The 22,157-nt window shown below is 42.1% G+C and overlaps 1 protein-coding gene across 1 annotated transcript in view; it reads right to left on the bottom strand.

Annotated features, from left to right (window-relative positions):
- IPPK (inositol-pentakisphosphate 2-kinase) overlaps positions 1-18,552 on the bottom strand; it is a 350,009-nt gene extending 331,457 nt beyond the window's left edge. Inside the window, exon 1 of the mRNA XM_078661382.1 lies at positions 18,338-18,552. Coding sequence (XP_078517508.1) covers positions 18,338-18,418 — 81 coding nt within the window. The 5' untranslated portion in view covers positions 18,419-18,552. The remainder of the gene's footprint in view (positions 1-18,337) is intronic.
- Between the last annotated feature and the right edge of the window lie 3,605 nt (positions 18,553-22,157).

Raw genomic sequence — 22,157 nt, 5'->3', positions numbered from 1 at the left:
ACACAGACACTTTTCATCCATCCGTTTGTAGAATGGCTTTATGGCTTTTTCTAGACCGATTCAAAGGACTTTTGAAATTCCATGAGCTGTTCTTTGTGTGTTTTTTTTAATAAACAGCATGACTAATGTTTGTGAGGTTCATGAGACAAATCTGGCATGACATCGCCCACGCTTTTAGCACTCTGGCTGTTTCAGGAAGTGCTCTCATTTGGGATACAAATACCTCTAATTGTGTAAATGTGATTCAATTATAAAGAAGCAGTGCAAGCTGGAGATCAGGTCACTGACTGACCTTTAACTAGATTTATGGCTTTGAAAGTCTAATATCGAGTTGTTTTTTATTTTCTGGCAGGACTTCTTTAAATATTTCAAATTGAGATCTTATGTAGGATTTGTGATTGAGAAAAATACGTAGCATGAAGAACATGGTGTGGTTGCGATGTTCCTTGCAACTCATTTCTGGTTACTATCAAATTCTTCTTAGCAAGGTTAGTAATGACTTGAAGTAAATGTGAGAAGCGGACAGAAGAGGTTGGTCATCTAGCACCGATTAGGAAAGGTTGCCCTAGCCTTGCTACTTTTGTGGCAATATCTTAATTGGGTCCACCTCAAATACTAACATACTATTTGTAGACTTAATCTTTCCAATAATATGATTGTCAAACGGTATATTCCAAAAATACACGTTTTTTACTAAATGAGGCTTGACCGAGGCAAATAGGCTCGCTTTACCCTGGGTTATGACCACAACATGTTATCTAAGCTACAGCATCTCGCTTTCTTTAGTCTAGCAGTGACCAAAAGTCTGGCAAGGGCTTAAACAGAATAAACTACTCCCTCAAACCTTATTTCAAGGAACGATCACTACTAACTTGAAGACATAGCAGTCTCAGGTTTGATCACATATGAAAAACAATATCTGATGTTTTAAATGAAAAGGTGAGCTAACTGTTCTCCTATGCCCATTAAATTTATTTTACTATTTTGTGTGAACCTCCCCAATTTCATTATTGTTTTGGTATTATTATTCCCATCCTATATATTCCACCTTTACATCGTGTGGATGTTTCAGAGTGAGATTAAAGAGTAAAAAAAAAAAAAAAAAAAAAAAAAACCTTACAAGCTAAAACTTTCTTTGTTCTCATTAAGAGGGGTACGTTGTCAACAGACCTCATTGCTTTACACAAGACTGCACTCACAAAACTGCCATGAATGGTGTGCAGACCTGAAAAGGGACATGCTTTTCCCGCCAAATCCAAGTCGACTATCTGCTGTTCATTGTTCAAAATGTGTGTATATCTATGATTTAATCAAACCTTCATCTAATGTGTGTAAATGTCAATTAATTACTTTTCCAACGTATTTAGTATTTTCCAGCAGTTTCAATTGTAACGTAAAAAGTTATGTAAATTGGAAAAAAAATTGAAATGTAACATAGAGAAAATATCACAAACGCCAAAAATTCTGTCTTCGGGCGGTGTGACTCAATTGTTCTTACATGAAAGCAAATAAAACTCAACAAAAAAGTTTAACACATCCTTTTCAACGTTTAAAAAGAATAAAAGCAGATTTTTTTTATTTATTTTTTTACAGAAAATTCGTTTGTATCAGTCTGGCGGTAGTAGTCCAAGGCTATGTTCTGCAGAAGGTTTTACACATTTTATCATCTATTTCCTTAGCATGAAAAAACAAGCTTTGGCAAAGCCAAACTATCTTGCGTATAACTGTTTGTTTGTGTGGTATTATTGATGGGCGAGTGGGTATGCGCATGCATGATGAATAAAAGATTGCTCAAACTCTACAATGCTTGTTAAATAAAGGTTTATTATACAATATATAGCTCAAACACATATCCCAACACAACAAAGTTGTAGAAAAGTGTCCCGATTACTGCATCATCAATTCTCACATGTGCACTATCTCAATCTTACCTATGAAATGTTTTTGCAGCATCATGGGCATTCTACTCACTGATGCACCACCAACCACATGAAATTAAGGATTAGCTGTGCAGTTTGCTTGTCACCCATTTCACAGCATCCATACCCACTGACAGGTTGAAAGTGGTTGTGTTTCCACTTGCACTTCAAAAGTCACTATTTGGACCACTTACCATTCTCTACTATACTTGAGCTGCAAATCTGCTAGAATGTGCTGGGACTGCAATTCTGCTGACCCATCACCATGGCCCCACTACAAACATCATGCCGATTGACTGAAAGCTGGCCTGGGATATAAGGCCGGGTCAGGGACTCGGATCACAAAGGCAATGCTAACCTACTAACAGTTTTTTCTAGCCCTACACTGAATCTCTGGCTTCCCAGGCAAGGAAGAAATCCAATTGTCCGAGTCGTCCTCCATTAATGTACATATATTTTTTAAGAACACAAAATGCATCAACATAGCTGTACTCACCCATCCTTGGCCACAAGAGATGCATCTAGTACTACCTCACTTCCAAAAGCCAGAACACTGGCACACCTGGTGAGAGCCGCTGCTCGCAAGAAGCTGAGAGCATAAGCACTGTTGAAAACTGACCTCTCACTGCTACACAAGCATTGACAACTGACAATACTAAGAGCTCTGCATCATGAGAGAGGACAGCTTAGAGTCTGCAGCCCGGTTATGTCCAGCGGAATGAAACTACAGGCGATTCCCTACCTAAAGAAAGAGAAATTGCCTTAATAAAGAGCTGCATTACCTGGGCAGAGCACAGCATGAGCACTGGCACTCTGTCCAGTAAGAAGGTGCACTACATTCTGCCAGCAAAGTGAAGAGGAGGCAGCAGAGGAAGGAGCGGTAAGGGGCGAAATAGGCAACTACCAGTTGTCCAGGGGTACTGCTCCAATGTCATTTTGCAACATCTGCCTCTCCTGCGAGACATGCGACTACCAGAAAAGCTTCAGAACCAATACACACGGTGAGCTCAGATAGGGCACAGAAAAACGAAGCGGCCACTGAACCACAGTCCATGTTACCATAACAGCTCAGGCCCAACCTCCAGTCTGCTGCTCTGCTCAGCCATGAGCAGCAACCACAAGAGCTGTCAACCGTGAAGCCAGTTGGGGCCATAAAGCCGATGAAAGCAGCACTGCAGTGTAGAGCACTGGATCCTGTGATGCTCCACAGCCTGGCTGCTATATTCACTACAGCAATAGTCATGATGTCATATTGAGATCGTTAAGAAATGGATAGCACTTTGCCAACCACAGATACATGCCCACCAGTCCCTTTATCAGCACTCTGGTCCATGGCTATTGTTCACAGCTGCTCAGTGCTGCTGCTTTTGATACCATGTTCCAGAATTCTTCCAGAGAGCAGCCGGAGCTCGCTTAAGTAAGTCCTCTTCCACCATTCTTTTAAATCAGCTGGAGCGGAGGTTTAATAGGAGCAGGGGTGCAATCTAAGGAGGGACTAAGTTGTCTCTATCTTCAAGTACAAAACATTTAAGACCAAAAACATACATCCATGACATGCCTTGGCTGGTCCCAAGACGTAAAGGACATCCCAACAAGCAAATGCCCAAACGGGATTCTCCCAAACAAACTAATGGCTGAAGTGGTGACCCAAAGCCATTTTCTGTTTGTACAGTACGTTGAGAAGGGGGCTCTCACACAGCCAGAGCTGTCTGTAGCCAGCCCTAAAAATACAGAGGGCACTTCTGTAAAGGATTGGCCTTCTAGGGATTTTACAAAACAGAGTATGTGTTGTTTATCATAAGGACACCAGGCAACTTAAGTTATGAGGTGGAGTCAGTACTGTGCACAGCCTTGCCTATTTTAAGTATGCAGAAAATGTAAAAAATGTGTACTTTGTCGGAAACCGAGCAGGGCTGGGTGAGATATTTTTGTCAGGAAGATATGAAAACCGGACTTGAAGGAATTTAGAAACCAGACAAAACAGATATTTTAAAAACAAAAAGAAAACACACAACTAATAGCATAGCTACAAGCAAAAAACAAAAGACTACTGACAAGTCATAAGGTATAACATGCATGCCATACATCGGTCTGCTCTCATATTTCTCTCCTTTCCATCTTCCTTGCTTAACCAGAACTAGATTTCTTATTGCACAATTTCTCTTTTTACTGACCTGGCTGTACACATACTTCTCCGACCCTATTCTCCAATTCTACTGTAAGAAATTGGGTTATCAGTTCCGAAGAATGTACGTCCAGTGCGAACCAATTCCCCCGTTTTAGAACCAGACTCTCTCAGAGTAGGGAAGCAGAGCAGTCCAAGGACTTCTCTGGGGAGGTAGTGTGGGCTAGTAATCTCCGTTTGCTGGCATGCAACAACACTAAATAAAATATTGTCCAGTCGGTGCTGTTTCTTCGGAAAAAAGGAAAAGAAGATATATTACATATGCACTACTATATATATATATATATATATATATATATATATATATATATATATATATATATATATATATCAGAAAGATTGTACCTGTGGTGTCAGCCCTGAATCACATTTAACATCTAGTGGGTTACGAACCCTATGATCACAATACCCCTCCCAGCTATAGCAAATGAAACATCATGCTATAAAGGAGTGCCATAACATAGAAGGCAAGCCTATTAGCTTTTTCTAAGGGGTCGCCACATTATAAGAAAAATAATTACTTGCTAGAAGTTATGCCCAAACCAATGCAATCAATAACCATATTTAAATGCAATTGTTATCATTAATAAAAGCACTGCAATGTTTCTCAATAATCATTACAATAAAATACCTTGAATAAAGCATTGCAAATCAAAACAACATGTCCGGGTCTTTTTTTCACAATCATACAATTTCAGCCCCCAGAAAGATAGAGAAATGTAGTAAAAGTAGATGGGGAGGGCTGTACTGCTCCACTTGCAGACCCAAATCACGTGTCAAAAGTTTTGTGATGCCCCTGCCCCTCTTTGGGCCACCACAAAGCATGTGGAATATTGAAATTACCCTATGCAAGACATAATTGGGGCACTCCAGCCAGAGTGAGTGAATACTTAATGAGTGGATTGCATTCTGCTCATTTCTGTAAGCGGTGTTGCACCTCAACAGGCTTTTTATATTTTCTTTTAATTCCAGGTGCCCATGCTCACGAGGCACGAAGCTATAGGTATGGCAGTGGGTGCATCTCGGGAAGCCCAGTTCCAGCTTCCCTGACAGAACCAACCCTGTATGCCTCCACCTCCCAGCTACATCCCTGTGTAATGGGAGCCCCCAAGCATGCCCGCTCTCCCATGGATTGAAATCTGCACCAGACCTTTGCCCACCTACCCTAGGGGTTTTCTTCAAAGTACGGCAGAGGCACGCTCTGCTTCTCTGCCTCAGGTTCAAAAGGTGAAATCTTCAAACAGCCATATCTCGGCTGCATTTCATGATCTTCAGTTCACTTCATGCCAGGTGGCGAACTCTAGCCATCGGTATCATTTTCTACAGTTCTCCTGGTCTCTAACATGTCGCCATTGGGAATGAGCTGGTTTTAACGGCTCCCTGTGCCAGTCTTCTCCTCTCCTAGCTCGAAGTGCTCCTCTTCGGAAGGTGGAGGCTTCATGCACAGCCCCTCTACCACTAGCCAACAGTGCACCATCTGGCAACACTCCTATGCCCCAAAGCCTCAAGGCTGTCTTGCATGGCACTTGGGTGGCAGTGGGTTCCAGATCTTCGCCAAACTTGTCAAGGGGACCAGCGTCACTGACCCTGGAGAAACCCATCTAGTCCTGGGAGTCAGATCCAGACTATGTAGCAGGGAATCAGGTAGCTTCTTTATTGTTCCAGTTGTCCGTGATTCTGTTGCTGTTGCTTCCCAGGTCTAGGGTATTATTCCCAGTCTCTCCCCGACACCACGGAGCAATCCTAGAATACCACATCATCCCTGTACCCCTGTCCCATCACTTCTGCACAGCATTCTGGGGCAATCTAAAACGGCCTTGTCAAGTTTTCTCTGTAAGGAGCTTCTCTGAGGGGCTCAGCTCCATCCCTAGCTGACATCACTGCCAGATTCCTTCCCACTAAAACTTCAAAAGGGAAGTTCCTCCTAGGTTAGCTCCAGATGTCTGGGTTTCCTTCTCTGTTCAGTGAGCCTGAGTTGACCCAGACAAGGTGCAGTGTGACAGCGAATTACCAGATGCAGATTATTTCTTCCCCATCCCTTCCTTCACAGGAACGGAGTAAATCACTGATAACTGCTCCCTTTGTGTGGGGAGGCCTTTGTTCCCTTTGCTGAGGAGCAGGGTAATTAACTTGACCCAGGCAGGGGACAAAGGGCCTGGAATCGAATTATGAGATGAGCTAGAGAAACATGAAAATTCTTGATGGCCCATGACATATACAAATGTTACTGTACCTTCATATTCAAACTCAGCCTGCATCTTTTAACCTACTTTGACACCTCACTGGACTATGTAGACCTAAGTGGCACAAAACTTAAGGCAGATTTCATGTGTGTGTATAAATCAATGAAGCACTACATATAGTTTTAGTAAACCCTACTGATCTATCTATTAATAGCCACTAATTTTAGACGGCCTGCCCCCATGTCAGCACATATCCTGGCAGAGTTCCTTCTGCGCCAGGCTAACTGTGCGCAATAGCTGACCTGTGCATGGCAGGAGTCTCACCCGCAGTCCGCGTTTGCACATGTGTAACCAGCCTATGGTCCCGTATCTTAACTGCACCGCAGTAGCCTTCTCCAAAAACGTGGCACTCAACATGCTCAGTCCAATTACCATGAAAATACCATGGGTGAGGCCCAGGTTTTGACAGTCACCCATGGTAAAGGTTCAAAAACTGGGTGATCAAAAGTGAAAACTCCAGGAGGACTAAACGGGCAGATCCATTTTGCTACACCTACCTCATAATTTGCAATACTTGTGGCAGTTTCTTCCAATAGGCCTAAGATTTAATGGGTGCATAATATGCATTACTTTCTTGTCTGAATATCTTAATGCTCAATGCCAGACACTGGACGGAAGATTTCTCTAGTGTGCAAGACAACAAACCCCATTAGACCTACAAAACTTGGACCCTTCCAATGGTCAGACCTGACAATACAACAGAATTCATCTCACATAACCTCACAAGGCAGTTAACAGAAATAGCAAAATCTTAAGTAAAATAGAAACCAACCAAGGACAAGGTATACTCTTGCACACTGCATTATTTAGGACACTAGCACTGAAGGAACCACAAACCCTGGTTTGAAGGATTTCAATGAAGGCTACATGCACCCATAAACAGCAACACCCCGACATACTTTCAGTAAGACACCAGTTAGCATTCACCTCCATTGCAGGACTGATCACATACATAAGATTGTATCTACTATGTCCAACTTAATTAGGTCATTGTTAATAAGCACTTCTACAGTGCACAATGTGAACCGCAAAGGGCACAATCAAACCGCAGATTGAGTACTTTTACAATATAATCCAAAATACTGAATTAACTAATTATGTTGCACACAATGGCATACAAATAGCAATGGTTTGCAGCGGAAGGGGATACTTGACACTTACCTCGTGAAATCCTTGGTTGGGAATGTTTGCAGAGTTATGAAAGCTTAAATTCAAACAGTCCCTAATGTAAGGAAGAGGGATTCGCATTAAAAAGGGGAAAGGATTAGCTGCCAAGTTGTTATAGAACAATTTTGCTTATTTTTGTTCACCCTGTTACTCTCGAATGTTTCCATATGCAGTGTTTTCATCTCACTTTAGGCATGAAACGGCCCATGCAAATAAAAATCACTGTAGAGGGATACAAGAAGATATGAGACTTGCCTTTTGTTCGGCAATGTACGACGTAACAAATTATGTACATCTATGAAGAATACTATTTTTCAATATTTTCCTAACATTACACCGAAGAAACACAGTACATTCTAAGACAGATATTGTACAGGAGTCAAAAATCAATATTTGCAGTAGGACACTGGCTGCTGAACCAATCACAAAGCCAGCAATGCCGTTTCTTGCCATGACATTTAAAAAGACAAACCTAAAAGAATCTTGTAACTAATTTAGTCTTCCCAACCCCTTTATTATCTAGAGGTTCAATATGACTGCATACCCCAATTACCAGCCCTCGAAGGGACGGGATACCCCTTATTTTATTGTTTCACGACTCTCCACTGGAACACCCACCTACCTTGCCTGTCTTTTCTCCATTAGGGGTACAAAGCCGCTATAAAAAGACCTGATCACAGGGAAGGAGCAGGAGGTAAAACAGCAAATTATGAATATAAAGGGAAACACATACAAGCTCTATAGTCATCCTGAAAATCTATGCTGTATGTCCTAAAAATGTATGCTCATTGGTCATACGAGCCTGAATTTATGTGCACTATTCAGGGAGATACGCTGTCCTGCCAAGTATCACGCATCAGGTATGACGCCAACGCATTTCAGTGCGGTGCTCCGCATCACCGCACTGAAATGCATTGTCACGCATATGATGCATTCTCCATAGTGTCCCAGTTGAAGCACTGCAGCATTAACTGGTGTGTAGCAGCTGGCAATGGCATCACGTCGCGACGCATGGCCTGTGCGCCTGCTCTTGCAGGCTTGGTATGCTCCCACTGAGCTGCAAGCTGCTGGTAGGTTCATGCCTTCATTGTTAAAATGTATCAGTCTCGGGGGATTCCCGGTCGCTGCGATGGTTTGAGTCAGACAGCCTGCCGCCTGACATCACGAGGTAGTGCCCTAGAGCCGGGCCCATTTAAGTTGTATGGCGTGGTGCCGCAGGGGACGTAATCACGTCCTGGAGCCTGAGTCGGGAGTTTGTGAGCGGCCGCAATCATGGTCTCTGCTCGCAGCACTGCCTACTGCTCCCACCGGCCCTGGCCGGCCGGCCGCCCTTATTGAGGGCCGCAGTACAGGTCAAGTTTTCTGGTGAGTTTATCTGCAGGTTTTGTGATTGTGTGTTAATTTGCTGCCTGGCCTCGTTTGCAGATAATGACCTCGGGAGATCGGCCCGTCTTTCACTGCAAGCGATTTTCAAACGTTACGTGCTGAAACATCGATACGCGGTAGTAGAAATAATACTGTTAAAAGGTGCTCTTTGGTTCCAGGTAGGATTTTAGGAATGCGTCATTGTTCGGGCTTTTTGGGGGTTATGCCCGCAGCCCTCATCGGCCAGAACCTGCTTCCCGTGCCTACTCTGCACCCACAGGTGGAAGGACTGGTTTTCATCTTTTGTGCATTAGGCAAATTCCTCGCTTGTGTAGTTTTACAGTATTCTCTTAATTGCCAAGTGATTCAGTCAGTGGCGAGCAGGCCCCCTTTAATTCCTTGTGTTGCACTGCAGAAAGTGGTGCCTGGGAGCTTACTGCAGTCTGCACTTGCCAATCAAGCAGCCTGGGAAGAAGGGGGTGCAAAAGGGTGGCATGGACATACCTGCTATAATGCCATCACAGTGGGGTGGGCGGCATTGACAGAGTGGTTAGTGCCCTTCTATTTGCGATGCTTTTCAGAAGTTGAAAGATCTCCTTGGAGTTTCTTGTTGCTCAAATGGGTGTAATGTATGGTATTTATGTTTCCTTCGTTTTTATTGTTTGATTTTGTTGCTTGATTTTGCAAGTAAGAAAGTGTCACTCGTACTCGTTGAAATGTCATTCATAATTTCACTGAAATTGAGAAAATGTCACACATAGCCATTTAAAACCTTGGCAGCTATGGATACGACTTTTACAGATGATCTACACTTGACAATATTATGAAAGGAGGCTTGTCTGCAAAGTACCCTCCCCCCCCCAAATAGCAAGCACAGTCTCTACATGTGCCGATTTTTCAACCTAAAATAACCCTTATTCAATCAACTCACATCCAGGCATCATCCAGACTGTTGTCGGCAACATCAAAAGCATAATTCTCCATAAGGTGTTCACTTAGGATTTACCAAGGATATTCCTTTCTGAATGGCACGAAGACATCTGAACACTTGTTCAGAAGCTGGTGCAACTGTCCAATTATAAAAAGGACAAAAAGCAGACTGCTTGACCTTTCGCGGTACCACCAGATACACAGCAAAACGTGTAACCAAAGACATACAGGACCACAGTGGCTAAGGGCCATGATCACAAAACAGCCTCTAAGAAAACTAATATTACAAAAGCAGACCCCAACTGAAGTTGTATAACAAGAATCATTTTAAGAAATTACAGAGGCGGTATTTGCATCGCTGTAGTTAAGGTTGACAACACTCACTAAGACAAGCTGTTTTTGCTTCACTAATAACTTTGGCTTTCTTGGCCAACCCCCAGCAAAGCTTCCACATGGCACTCACTCAGATCTTGTCAAATATGCTGCAGAATGGTCGGAAAGCACATAGTTAAATGAGGGGAACTCGTATATCTTTTTCATTGAAATACCGGCAGGAAACGCTCTTTTCGCTGGTTTAGAGCATTTTTAATTCAGCCATTTCAGTGATATTAAAGAAACTGCCACTTTACATAGGACATGCGCCAGTTATGTATTTATATATCTATTAGATGCGTGTGATCAGAACATGTTTTAAAATGGGAGTCTTTTTTCTGATTGGGTAATATTGTATAATGTTCAGTGGAACTGAACACAGCGCCCAAAACACAGCGCCCAATCAGAATATAAATTGTGCTTGATGTTGCCACCACATTTGCTAAAATAAGCTACCTTGTTGGTTCATAGGCACGTGTGCTTCAGCATCGCATAATTACCAACAGCATGCAACAACCACCCCATTCCCACAGTTGAACACATGTTCTATAAAGAAAGCATAGTTATTTCGCTAGTCACTATATAAATGACTGCAATCTCAACATTGCCTCCATTTTCAAATACAGTTATCTGAATATTGAAAGGGGCTATAAAAAAATTGATAATGATAAACAGATAGCAATCTGTGGATGGGCACCATAATAAAACACTGGTTGCATGCTCTTATGAGCCACAAAGCAATATTGCTTTATGGGTCATCAGAGCAATGGCACTTAACAGACCAACCAATAGCACTAGGAGAAAGGGATATGGTCTACAAAAACCCTTGAAATCAATTTGCACAAACCAAAGTTATGTTTAGTTAGGGATGTGAGAAGGCGAAGTAATTGAGAAGAATAATTACAGCAACACTGTGTCGACTATGGCCTAAAAGCTAAAAAGAATGGAAATTCCCCAGTAAAAGTACAGGAACGAACTTAACTCCCTGCCTCACCACGACCAGTAACAAACCAAGTTACATCAATGAAGTCACTGGTGATACTACAGGATGGTTTCAAGTTTATTTATTTTTGCATAGTTTGTTAAAACCATTGCAACACAATAATATTTCATTACAGACACATTTTTGTATATACAAACTCCTTAAATATAAAATGGTAAAAAATTCTAATAAAACAAACTATACATTAAAAGTTCAAATATAAGCAGTCACTTGTACAGGCACATTATATCCAGATTATTTATACCACGGTGATTCTTGGATATACTACTTTGTTTATAAGTGCATAAGTAAGTTTTAAAATTAGATTTCAGTCAATGTTTTAATTTCCGGCAATTTCTTATGGCATGCTGTCAGAAATTTTACAAAGGCACAGTTTAGTTTGGGATCATTTGGAGCTAGGCAAGCCAAAACTGCTTGCCTCCTAGTTCGAATTCTCCGCTGGTTGAATTTTACTTTTAATATTTGTAGCCGTTCTTGTGAAAGTTGTTTACAGGAGCATAATAGATGCAAAAGGTCTACTGATGCTAACTCGCAAAGGCGGCACCTAGGGTCCACCTTCCCCTTTAGCCAGGGTGGAGAATGCTGAGTGCCAGGCAGCAAGCCAAGTCTAAACTTCATGAAGCTAATTTTTGTATGCTTGGCATAACCCGTGTTAAAGTACTTTTGGGCTGCTTGCTCATAGTATGTGTTCAGAGTCATCCAGCCGTGAGACCTTTCAGCGAGTGAAGCTTTATCCTCCAGCCACGATAGATGTTTGACTGATTTCCAAGTTAATTTCTTAAGTACACCAGAGCTAGTGGGAGTTTCCCACAGCTGGTTTAGTCCCAGTTAGTGTAGCCCTTCTTTAAGGTATTTTGCTGCGGGCGAGGTAGTATGTCTGCTTAACTCTTTCCACAGCTGTGCATTTAGTGACCCTGGAACAGCTTTTCTTATTTTGTCCCACATTATGATATATGCCCCGTGTCTCGCAAGAGATTGCTTCTGAATGCCAAACTCAAGCCTTATTTGCGATGGGGAGGTATATTGGGGTAGTCCGAATATAATCCTAAAAGCATTTGAAACTGTGGAGTCCAGTAATTTGGCATCTCTTCCTTTCTGTGCTTCACTTCCATATGTTATTGTTGGCAATAACTTTGCACAAATTACCTCAACAATGGGCAGAATCGATGGGGGCCAGTTAATTTGGAATTCAATGATTTCAGAGAGATTGCCAGAGCGATGCCTTTGCGCCTGATGCTGTTTTTCTGCGCAAGGAATTGACCTCCCTTGTCGATCTTTACACCCAGATATTTATATTCCGTGGTGCTCTCTATTCGGGTGTTGCCCCAGTACCAAGTTGGGGGCTTTTCCCTTTTTTTGCTCACGGTAATGGGCTTTGTTTTGTCGAGGTTTATCGTTAGGCCATTTTCCTTTGAGTAATCGTGAGTTGCATTTATAAGATGTTGAAGGCCTACTCTCGTTTTACTAATCAAGACTATATCGTCTGCATATAGGAGACACGGCACTAAGATATCTCCCAATTTTGGTGCATGCGAGTTGCAGGCGTATAATCTCGGTATGAGGTCAGCTACAAACAGGTTAGAAAGTGTGGGGGCCAGAACGCAGCCTTGTTTAAGCCCTTTGTCCGTTGGAATGCGTCTCGACAAGTGTGTTCCGTCGCCCAGTTTAATCTGGACCCAGGGGTTAGTATGCAGGTTTATCAGAAGGTTTAAAAGAGATTGGGGAAACATGCTTGGTCTATAATAAACAGTTACAAAAAAAGAGTCCACAACAATATTTGAATATAGCTTGGACTTGGAAATATAAAAATATATTCATGAAAGCTCGATTGTGAATCCTGCCCGGAGAATCTCATGCACTGCCATGGAAAAAGCTTGAAAATAATATATCATGTCGGCTGTGTAACACAGGAGAGGAAAATATTATACATCTATTGTGCCTCTGCCCAGAACTAAAAAATAAAAGATTAACACTTCGAAAAAGGCACTTCAATAAGAGACCAATAAGGACATGTAGACAAGCACTAATCCAGTGTCTTTGCCTGGAAGATATACATATTAACTCTGCCCTCTCAAAATTCTTAACAAGTGCATGGAAAAAACTTGAATTTTTATAACATTAACTATTATACTGTTTACATTTCTAAATTTTTAATCTTATGAAATTATCGCTTATTTTTTTTAAAGTCATCGCCCTTTTACTGTATTACTATAATTGAATTGTTATATTGTGTATTCTCTTTTGGTAAAGATTTTAAATAATCAATCAATAAACATTATCACACTGATTGGGGGAGCCCCCAGTTACGAAGTTTGGACCACAGTCTGTTGCGTTTTATATGATCAAAAGCTGCTTTATAATCAATAAAGCACAAATGCAGGGAGCTCCTAGTCATTTCTGCCATGTCGAAGAGCATTGCCATCGTTATTATATTTGTAGTCGTCCCCACATTCTTTGCAAAACCGGGCTGATTCAGGGGGATGATGGAGTTTGCTTCTGCCCAGGCTTGGAGCTCTTCCAGGAGCGTTCCAGCGAAAAATGTGCCTCATTGTCCTGTAACGCAACTAGCCGATAGTTCTGAGGCTCTGACCTATCCCCTGCCTTATGGATTGGTGCAATAATGGAACCCCTCCATGACTTTGGCAGAATATTTGTCATCCTAATTTCCCTAAACAGTGGTTCTAATGCTTCTGCCCAGAATGTTGGCTCTTGCTTATAGAGCACAGGCGGTATACCATTTGGGCCGAGGGCCCCTTCCCTCCTTCCTTTGCCTTTTTATGATCATAGTCCGATTAGTTGAAGTGTCGGCAGTTAAGATGTCATTATCGGTTTTGCTTTGTGTGATCTGATTAATTCCTGCATATGCAGCACTGATATAAACACCTTGTGAAGTGCCCGAGGAGTTTTCCCCTTTTGCTCTAGTCTCCGTAGCTTCATGGAAATGAGAACTAAAATATTGTGCCGAGGCTGCCTCAGAGATGTTGGAGGTAGTTCCCCCGTTATTTGGGTGAACAAAGTTGTTTATGGTTCTCCAAAAACTTGCGCTGTTGTTTAGCTTTATATCCGCATGTAATTTGGCCCACATTGCGTTCTCTTTATCCCTTTTTGCATCCTTTTTTTGTTTTTTTAACCGAGCCTTTTGCTTTCGCAGCGAATTTAGTAGTGTTATATCTTGAGGGTTCCACTGTAGCTGTCTCAATATACGGTTGATAAATCTCTTGGTGCGCCCGATTTCTTTCAGCGCAAATTCAGATATCGATTTCGCACCGCCAGATCTTTGTTGGGTTTTTGGCTTAATGGTCGTTGTGTAGGCTGCCTTAGTTTCAGTAAAGCTTTCCAATTTTTTGACCTCATCTGATCTGGCTCTCAGTTTAAAGTGATCCTTAGCAACTCCCATCATTCTGCAATGTGTGGCAGGCCTGAATTTGATTCTCTTAAGATTAATAGTATAATCTGCTCCTTGGGCAGTCTGGCAATGCTCAAACATTTGAACTGTTGTTCGAAGCTCGATTTCTTGAGGCCGGTGATCGCTATCCCCTTTATCCCCTAAACGAATATAAGGTAATTTGGTGAAACAGATCAAGGGAGACAAAGGTGTAGTCCAGAATAGTATTTATTCTGGATGAGCAGTATGTCGCTACAGGGGGATTGTCTCCTCTTGATCTACCGTTTAGTGCTCTTAAATGTAAGTTTTCCAATTCCTCCAAGGCCGATTGACCTGCCTTGGTTTGCTTACTAGAAGGTGGCTCCCCTTGCGTTGGAATGTTCCAGATTGTGTTTTGTATAGACATTTCAGCGTCCGCGGGGTACCCCATTAGATTTAGGTTGAAGTCACCCGTAAGAATGAGCTCTGCAGATGGTCCTTCTGTAATATATTTTTCTACCAACTTGCACATTTCCTTTATTAATTTACCTTTTCGCTTTGGTTGGATATAGACGTTGATTATTGTGATATTAAGATCCGTTGCTCATGTTAAGCCCATGCAGGTTAAGTTTAAGGCAAGACCTGCAGATGAAGGAGAACAGGATGGATGAAACCACACTTTCAGAGGCAAAAGAACTGGGAAATTAACATATAATCCCAAACATAAAACGACGCAGTATCATGCAAGGTGTGTCCATAAACCAATAGAGTCACAGCATGATTTAGAAAACAACACCTTTAACCAACTGGCAGTCATTCTTGAATACCTGGGAGAGTCACTATCAATCACAAATGATAAACAACATCTGATCTACAATGTGTGACAATCATGGTTGGCTGCCCTTCTGTGTCTGTACTAAAGCACCGATAGTGGGCAGAGTACAAGGGGAAGGGACATTTTACGACCTGGGCTTTTGGAAGTTTAAATATAACCCAAATGCCTCACAAACTCTTCCTCCTTTCCAATGAAAGAGAGCAGTGTACATAACAGCACGTATTTCTAAGTCAAATCAGCATACACAGTCATCCAGGTACCCAGAGTGCCAGATATAAAGTCAGAATCGCCAAATACTAAATACACTTATCTAGTGTTTGACAATGGCAAATCCCTGGAAGGAGCTTACAATCGCATGCAGCAGTAACATCATGTTCATTAAGATGATGCCCTCTAATAATTATGTTATTCATCGCATTATGCTATGTTGTTGTAAAAACTTTATTTCGGCCATTCAGGCCATAAAAGTGCATAGAGGAGAATACCCACAATTTACATAACATTTACAAGTATTTACACTTTCATAATACATACACTCTTTAAAAATACATATATACAAATTCTGTTTCCTGAAAAGATCAAAAGAATCATTTTACTCCACTCTAAGATGAACATAGGATGTCATCAAAATATTACTTTAAAAGACCTCGCCTAATGTGCCATATGGCATTTAAAAACCACAATACTGCAAATACTACTGGAGGGTCAGTGTCATATTTTAAAACTCTAAAAGCCTCTGTACAACGTGTAAACCCTAAATTTTTACATATTTGGAATAACCAACGTTTGCGAGATGACGCATAGGCCGGACAGAAGAACAATACATGCAAATCAGTTTCAGCCGTTGTTTTACAACTGGGACACATACTTGAGTTCTCGGGAGCTCATGAACTGGTGCACGCAGCAAAAGGTAAGTTCCCCAATCTAAATTGCATGTACAATTTCCTAGCCATGGGTGGCTGAATTGCATCTAAAAAGGGTTCCTTAGGTACACCTCTTTAACTTGTAAGAACTCCATTGTCAGCCTGCCCTCTTTAGCACTCTCATGTAGAGACAGCAGATTGAATTGCCTATAATGTTCTACAAGATCCGCCCTAGATATCGTGAGGCAGGATAACTCAGGGGACAACCATAGCTCCAACCTCCCCAGCCTGTTCGAAAGACTCCTAATATGTTATGTAATTACAGAATCCACAGGGTGAATAAACCTGAGCTATTTGGAAGTCTTTACTTCTCCTAAGAATATTTATGCCAGGATATGTAGGTATATCATAATTCTTGCGGGAAATGAGACCAGTATATGCTTTATTTGATTGAAATAATTATTTGAAATGCTACGGTATTTCATAAAATATATATCGTATTTCCTCATTATAGGAATAATCACAGTCTTTCAAAACTGGTCAGTGATACTGATTTGCTTTGCAAGATTATTTGTTTCAACACATGTAAGTAATGAAATGTTGCCAAGTAAAAAAATAAACAAAATCAATGGAATTACAGGAAAGGCAGTGGTGGTAGAACGGTGTCATCTATAAGTTTGTTTTGAAAACAAAAACGAAAATCAAAAGAAGCAACTACTTGGGCTGTGAAAGCAATGTGTACCATACATGTGCTGTAAAGCATGCGCAACCAAGAGAAAAGGGAAACACTACACAGGAAGCAGCGTTTTCGTAGACAATGTTTGTGTATTCTCTCGGGCACTAGAGGCTGAAGAAAAGTGCCAGGAGAGACACCATACTAAATATAACACAAGGACTACATGAATGTAGATTGTGAGGTTTAAGTCTTGAAGTGGTACAAATCTCACAGCAAGGTGTCATAAAGCAGATCCATGCCACATGTAAACAAATATATAATAATAAGGGTGTAGATGGAGAGCAGTCTACACAGACACAATGAGGGGACAGAAGCACAAGTATCCCACTGCGTAAGAAAGTGCATGCATCAAATTAAAGAGGTGGAAAGAAAGATGCGTAAAGGGGATACGATTTTTTTTAACAAGGGTTATGTACCCGATGAGGATGATAAATTTGAGAGAATGAGGATTGAGATATCTATAATAAATCAATTTAGGATAGTTGTCCTTGGATGTATAAAAACTTAAGACTGACCAATAGGGCGTGTAATAAAGGGCCCAATACGTTTTTAACCGATTTTCATAAAATACAGAGCAGGTGAAGCCATGAAGCACAACTCAGTGGGACAGAAATCCGTGCGGTGGTGGAGTACTAGAGTTAGACAAAAATAAGACAAACAGTACTCTGTTTTTCTTCAGTGTATGTAGGAGACAAGTCATGGAGACGGGATTGGGATAAAGCTGGACGAGGACATATAGATGCTTAAATGATCAAATGAAGCGAGGAATTTGCCAGCCTAATCGTGCAACTATTCCAGTTTTCTGGCAAGGACTCTAAGGTCCCACCAGTTCCAGCAGTCTTTGCTTTTTTCGCTTGGGGAATTAAATTTAAAGGAAGTGACTAACAAAATCGCGAATCTCCCTTCTAAAGGTGAAATGCTGGAAAGCTTTCGGTTGTGGGGATAAAAACAAAGCGTGGGATTAAAACGAGTCAGCGATAAGTGCGCACCCTGTAAACCCTCATCAAATCAGACAATATAGGGACAGTTGCTGAGGCGAATGAGGAGTGGGAGCCAAATCACCAAAGAGGATATCCACACTCCCAAGTTCCACGGCTCGAAGTCCATTTTATGGACATGAGCCATCAAAGTTTGGAGAAGCCCAGGGGGCTGCCATACAAAGCTGAGGGGGGCGAGAGGATGTAGTGTACTCGCTTGACGTTAAACAGAGCAGTTGAGGAAGCCTGTAACATAGCAGACTACACTGCAGAGCATAGTGCCTCGGCTAGGAGAATGTCTCTTCCTTGTTTCCTCAGCCACCAGGATCACCGCCCGGCTCCCCAGAGTGCATTTAAGGACGGGGAGCAGAGCCTCACCTGAACGTGGGACACCACCAGACTCTTATTGCCCTCTCCGTGGTACTTCCATTCATTCTCGTCCATCTTCTCGCCTTCCATGATGCTTCTATTTGTTCCGGCGAGATGAGGCGCTCTCTGTCCCCTCCGAGATACAACTGTCACTGGCGGGAGGACAGATACAGATGTCCTGCCGGACAGGCAGGTTTTGACGTATAAAACAAGCACAATGTCCCATGAATAGAAGCCCAAAACAAGCCCAAATAGTTCAAAAGAAATATCCTAAACAAGCCCAGCCCCACACGAGGACGACGGGCGATAATAAAAGTCGATAAACATTTGCTTTTCTATATTAGATACGCGCACATAAGCACACATAGTAACTTCAGCCAATGCCAGAGGCATACGCTAACTATGACGTCCTGATTTTTCACTTAGAGTGAGTGTACTGAACAGAAATACTGTCGCTACCCTCTGGTCGGGACTTACAGTTGCATGCTGACTGAAAGTGTGTAATGCCTACTGTTATGCTTAAAATGCATTTGAAAGGGATTCTTGAACGTTGCGAAGCATTTCTGTCCCCCTTTTCCCGTCCCACCGCCGATTCCAGGTATTTCACAGAATGAAAGCCCATTCGAAGATGGCGACTGCTTAAAGCTATCAAAGTTGAAAGGACGCGATTTCATTGTAGCTTATCTCTGGGATGTGCCAGTGGCGTATCCTAACTTCCACTTTTCCATGCAGTGCTATCGCTTTAAATCAACGGGGTAATGGCTGCTGATAGTAGTTTGTTTGTTTATTTTTGTGTTTGTTGTTTTACAGAACACAATCTGAGCCAACCCTTAAAGATCAGAAGTTACCCTGTTCCATGCGTGCGTAGCTCATACGGGCCAACTCGTTGTTTGGTATAATTGAAAACTTGACATGTTTCAATGACATGACCACACATTAATGGCATGAAAACGTGTACACTTTAGTATCAGCTTTGAACACATCTGCAGCTAAGTAAGCCTCATTACAAAAATTCCTTTTGCATGACTCCCTTCTTGTTAATTTGCATAGCTATTGGCCTAGAAGTCATAAGTGTCAGCATTTAGAACTGCTAACAAGAAAATCTGTTTATATCAATATTTAAAAATAAATCCTGACGGGAAAGTAGATAGTTTTCTGTCTGTATTTGCAAAAATCTGTAAAACAAAGCTACTGACTTTAGTTCGGAACTGGGGAACCAGGGTCTTCTTGGTGTCAGCTCCACATCCTTTCTGGGCAAATCACTTAATCGCCTAGTGCATAAAAATAGGTGAATATGCCCTTTTGTAATGTAACTGGTGCTCATATAACATGCACCAATACCTTCAGGCCGAGTTCATGATGTATAAAAAATACTGTAGAACTACACGGCCATGAATTCAAACAAAAATTCTTCTGCTTGATGAACGACTCACTTATGGAACTGAGAAACATAAAAGCGCTGCAACGGGGTTTCAGAACGCTGCATAGAGCACTAACACTCAGCAGAGGTAAACAATCTGGGGATTGGGAGCTCAACTGAGCAGATTATTTACAGTAATGCAATTGGCGTTAATTGCACGTGTCAAGAAGATAGCAATATAAGGAAAGTATACGATAGTACAGAGAGAAAAATGTATGAGTGCTGAGAAATACACAGTTACCAGCGAGCATTTAGTACATGTTCATTGGTTTGGATGGATGACATTAATCGTACAAACATTGACCTGAAGCAGCAATACCAGCAGTGGCTTGAAAGGGTAAGAGAAGCAGCAGAAGACCCAGCATTAAGGACTGAAGGAGAATAAAAATAGTGCTGCTGGGCAGTGGATCACTAGAGTTAAGTTGTTTTTAATTAATAGAAGGAGAGTTGACCTGGAAGAAACGGATTTTCTAACTGTACAGCAGCGGTCATGAGTTGGAGCTGTGGAGAAAATTTCGAGCATCGTAGAAATTTATGAGTAGTGTGTGGTGTGTATATATAATTAGTGAGAAACACAAGGTGGTCAACAGCATGAAGTATAGGTTCAGCATCATCAAGAAATAAAAAAATACTATTGGGCATACAAGCAGCACCTTACTAAGAGCACTAAAAGCAATAGAAGACCTAATATGACAATCTAAATGACAGTGGCCTGTCCTAGGGAGGGTGCAGTAGTCGGGAGTATTTAGTGCTAATTTTGTTGCAAATTCATGGAGTTCATGGAGTTATGCCAAAGAAGGATCTGTGAAGCGCCCTACTTCTGTTTGAAAAAAGGAGCTATAATAAGTCTTCTACATGAAAAGACGAGCTCAATGGAGGAAAGCCCTATATTCACTTCTCTTGATTATCACATGTAGGAAAACTCCTCATGGTCTTAGACTCTCTGTAGCCCCCTCACATGTTTGCGAGCAGAAGCATCCATCTCCCTTTATAACAATGGTAATAGCCTCAGACAGTCATCAGACTGCAACCTAGAAGCAGTTATCTCTGAGGCACAAAACTTCGGAAGTCACACCATCACGCAACTATAGGCAATGCCGGGCACCGGGCAATTCCCTGGTAGGATGCCAAGGTGGGGGGCTGTTTTTTTGTCCGGGAGCCGGTTTTGTTGCTGGGTGGGGTGGGGTGACGATTTTTTTGTACATTGTACAGTAGTCGCTTACTGTCTTTACTGACTACTGTCTGTCTGCTCTGTACTGTCTCTGCTGCGTGCCAGCATCTCCCTCGCTCCGTGCGGAAATTGAAAAAGCACAATTTATGAATGTAATCAATCTCTGCTGACTGCTGGTCAGTGCTGGATAAAGAATGCATTTGAGGTGGAGCAGCGCAGCAGTTCCATTTCAGGAGGTGGGTTGGGTCGCGCGCGGATGTCTCCACCACCGCGTCTGCGCAGGCCTGCTATTAGTCGCAGTTCACCACCAACAGGCGCGGCTGTTGGTGGTGACACATGCGCATTGGGCTCGCGCAATAAAAAGTGTGCGTGACCCCTGCTCCTGATTCTAGAACCCAGCAGAGACTGAGACCGTGACGAGACGACGAGAGACCCTCTCATTCCAGCCACCCCATAATTTAATTATTTCTAGCCCAGGCCTGGCCCCTGCCTGTCCCAGTGTGTCCCAGTATCCCTGGCTGCTGCCAACTGTCTGCCAGTGCCGCCCGCCGCCATGGGAGTGTTGTCTTATGCATTTTTTTAAATGGCATTTGCAATCAGATAAGGCACAGCAGTCAGCAGATCAGTCTACTCCCTGCTGTCGTGAGTGTCACATGCCAGGCTTGATTCTCAGTTTCTGACGCCAAAGCACAACTTTTGATCGACCTGGTATTCTCTGATCTGGATTTTCCTTTTGCTCTGTTACATACAAAACTGAGCTCGGTGAACACGACATATGGGCAACTGTGTCTGTGCTTTGTTATCGATAGTCCTACAATGTTCATTTTGATAAAGTGAACATTTTATTTCCCAGAGAAATAGGTTCATATTGTATCAGAATAGTTGTTATCTTCCTGCCGCACGAGAACATGCAGTGAGTGGCAGGGATTCTGACCGATCCTAGTGGAGTCCGGGAGAGACACTTTACAACCTGAATTTGCAAGGGCAACGTTAAAGTAACATCTGTTGTTCCACAAATCCTTGGGCTATGGATGCTGGGTTTAAATGAAATTCAATCCAAGCGTGTTGGAAACGAATATTATGGGTAATAATTGTGTGTTGAATTCAGATAGCTGTATTATGCTGTTATTATCATCTGCTCAATTCCTTATCACATATTACATAAACCCACGTGGCAAGTAATTTGATATTCCAGTAAATAAAGAGAAAACAACACATCATGCCATTCTCAGTTGCAA

The sequence above is a fragment of the Lissotriton helveticus genome, chromosome 9 (genome assembly GCF_964261635.1).
Source record: "Lissotriton helveticus chromosome 9, aLisHel1.1, whole genome shotgun sequence".
Lineage (NCBI taxonomy): Eukaryota > Metazoa > Chordata > Amphibia > Caudata > Salamandridae > Lissotriton > Lissotriton helveticus.
This window is presented reverse-complemented; position numbering and strand designations above follow the sequence as displayed.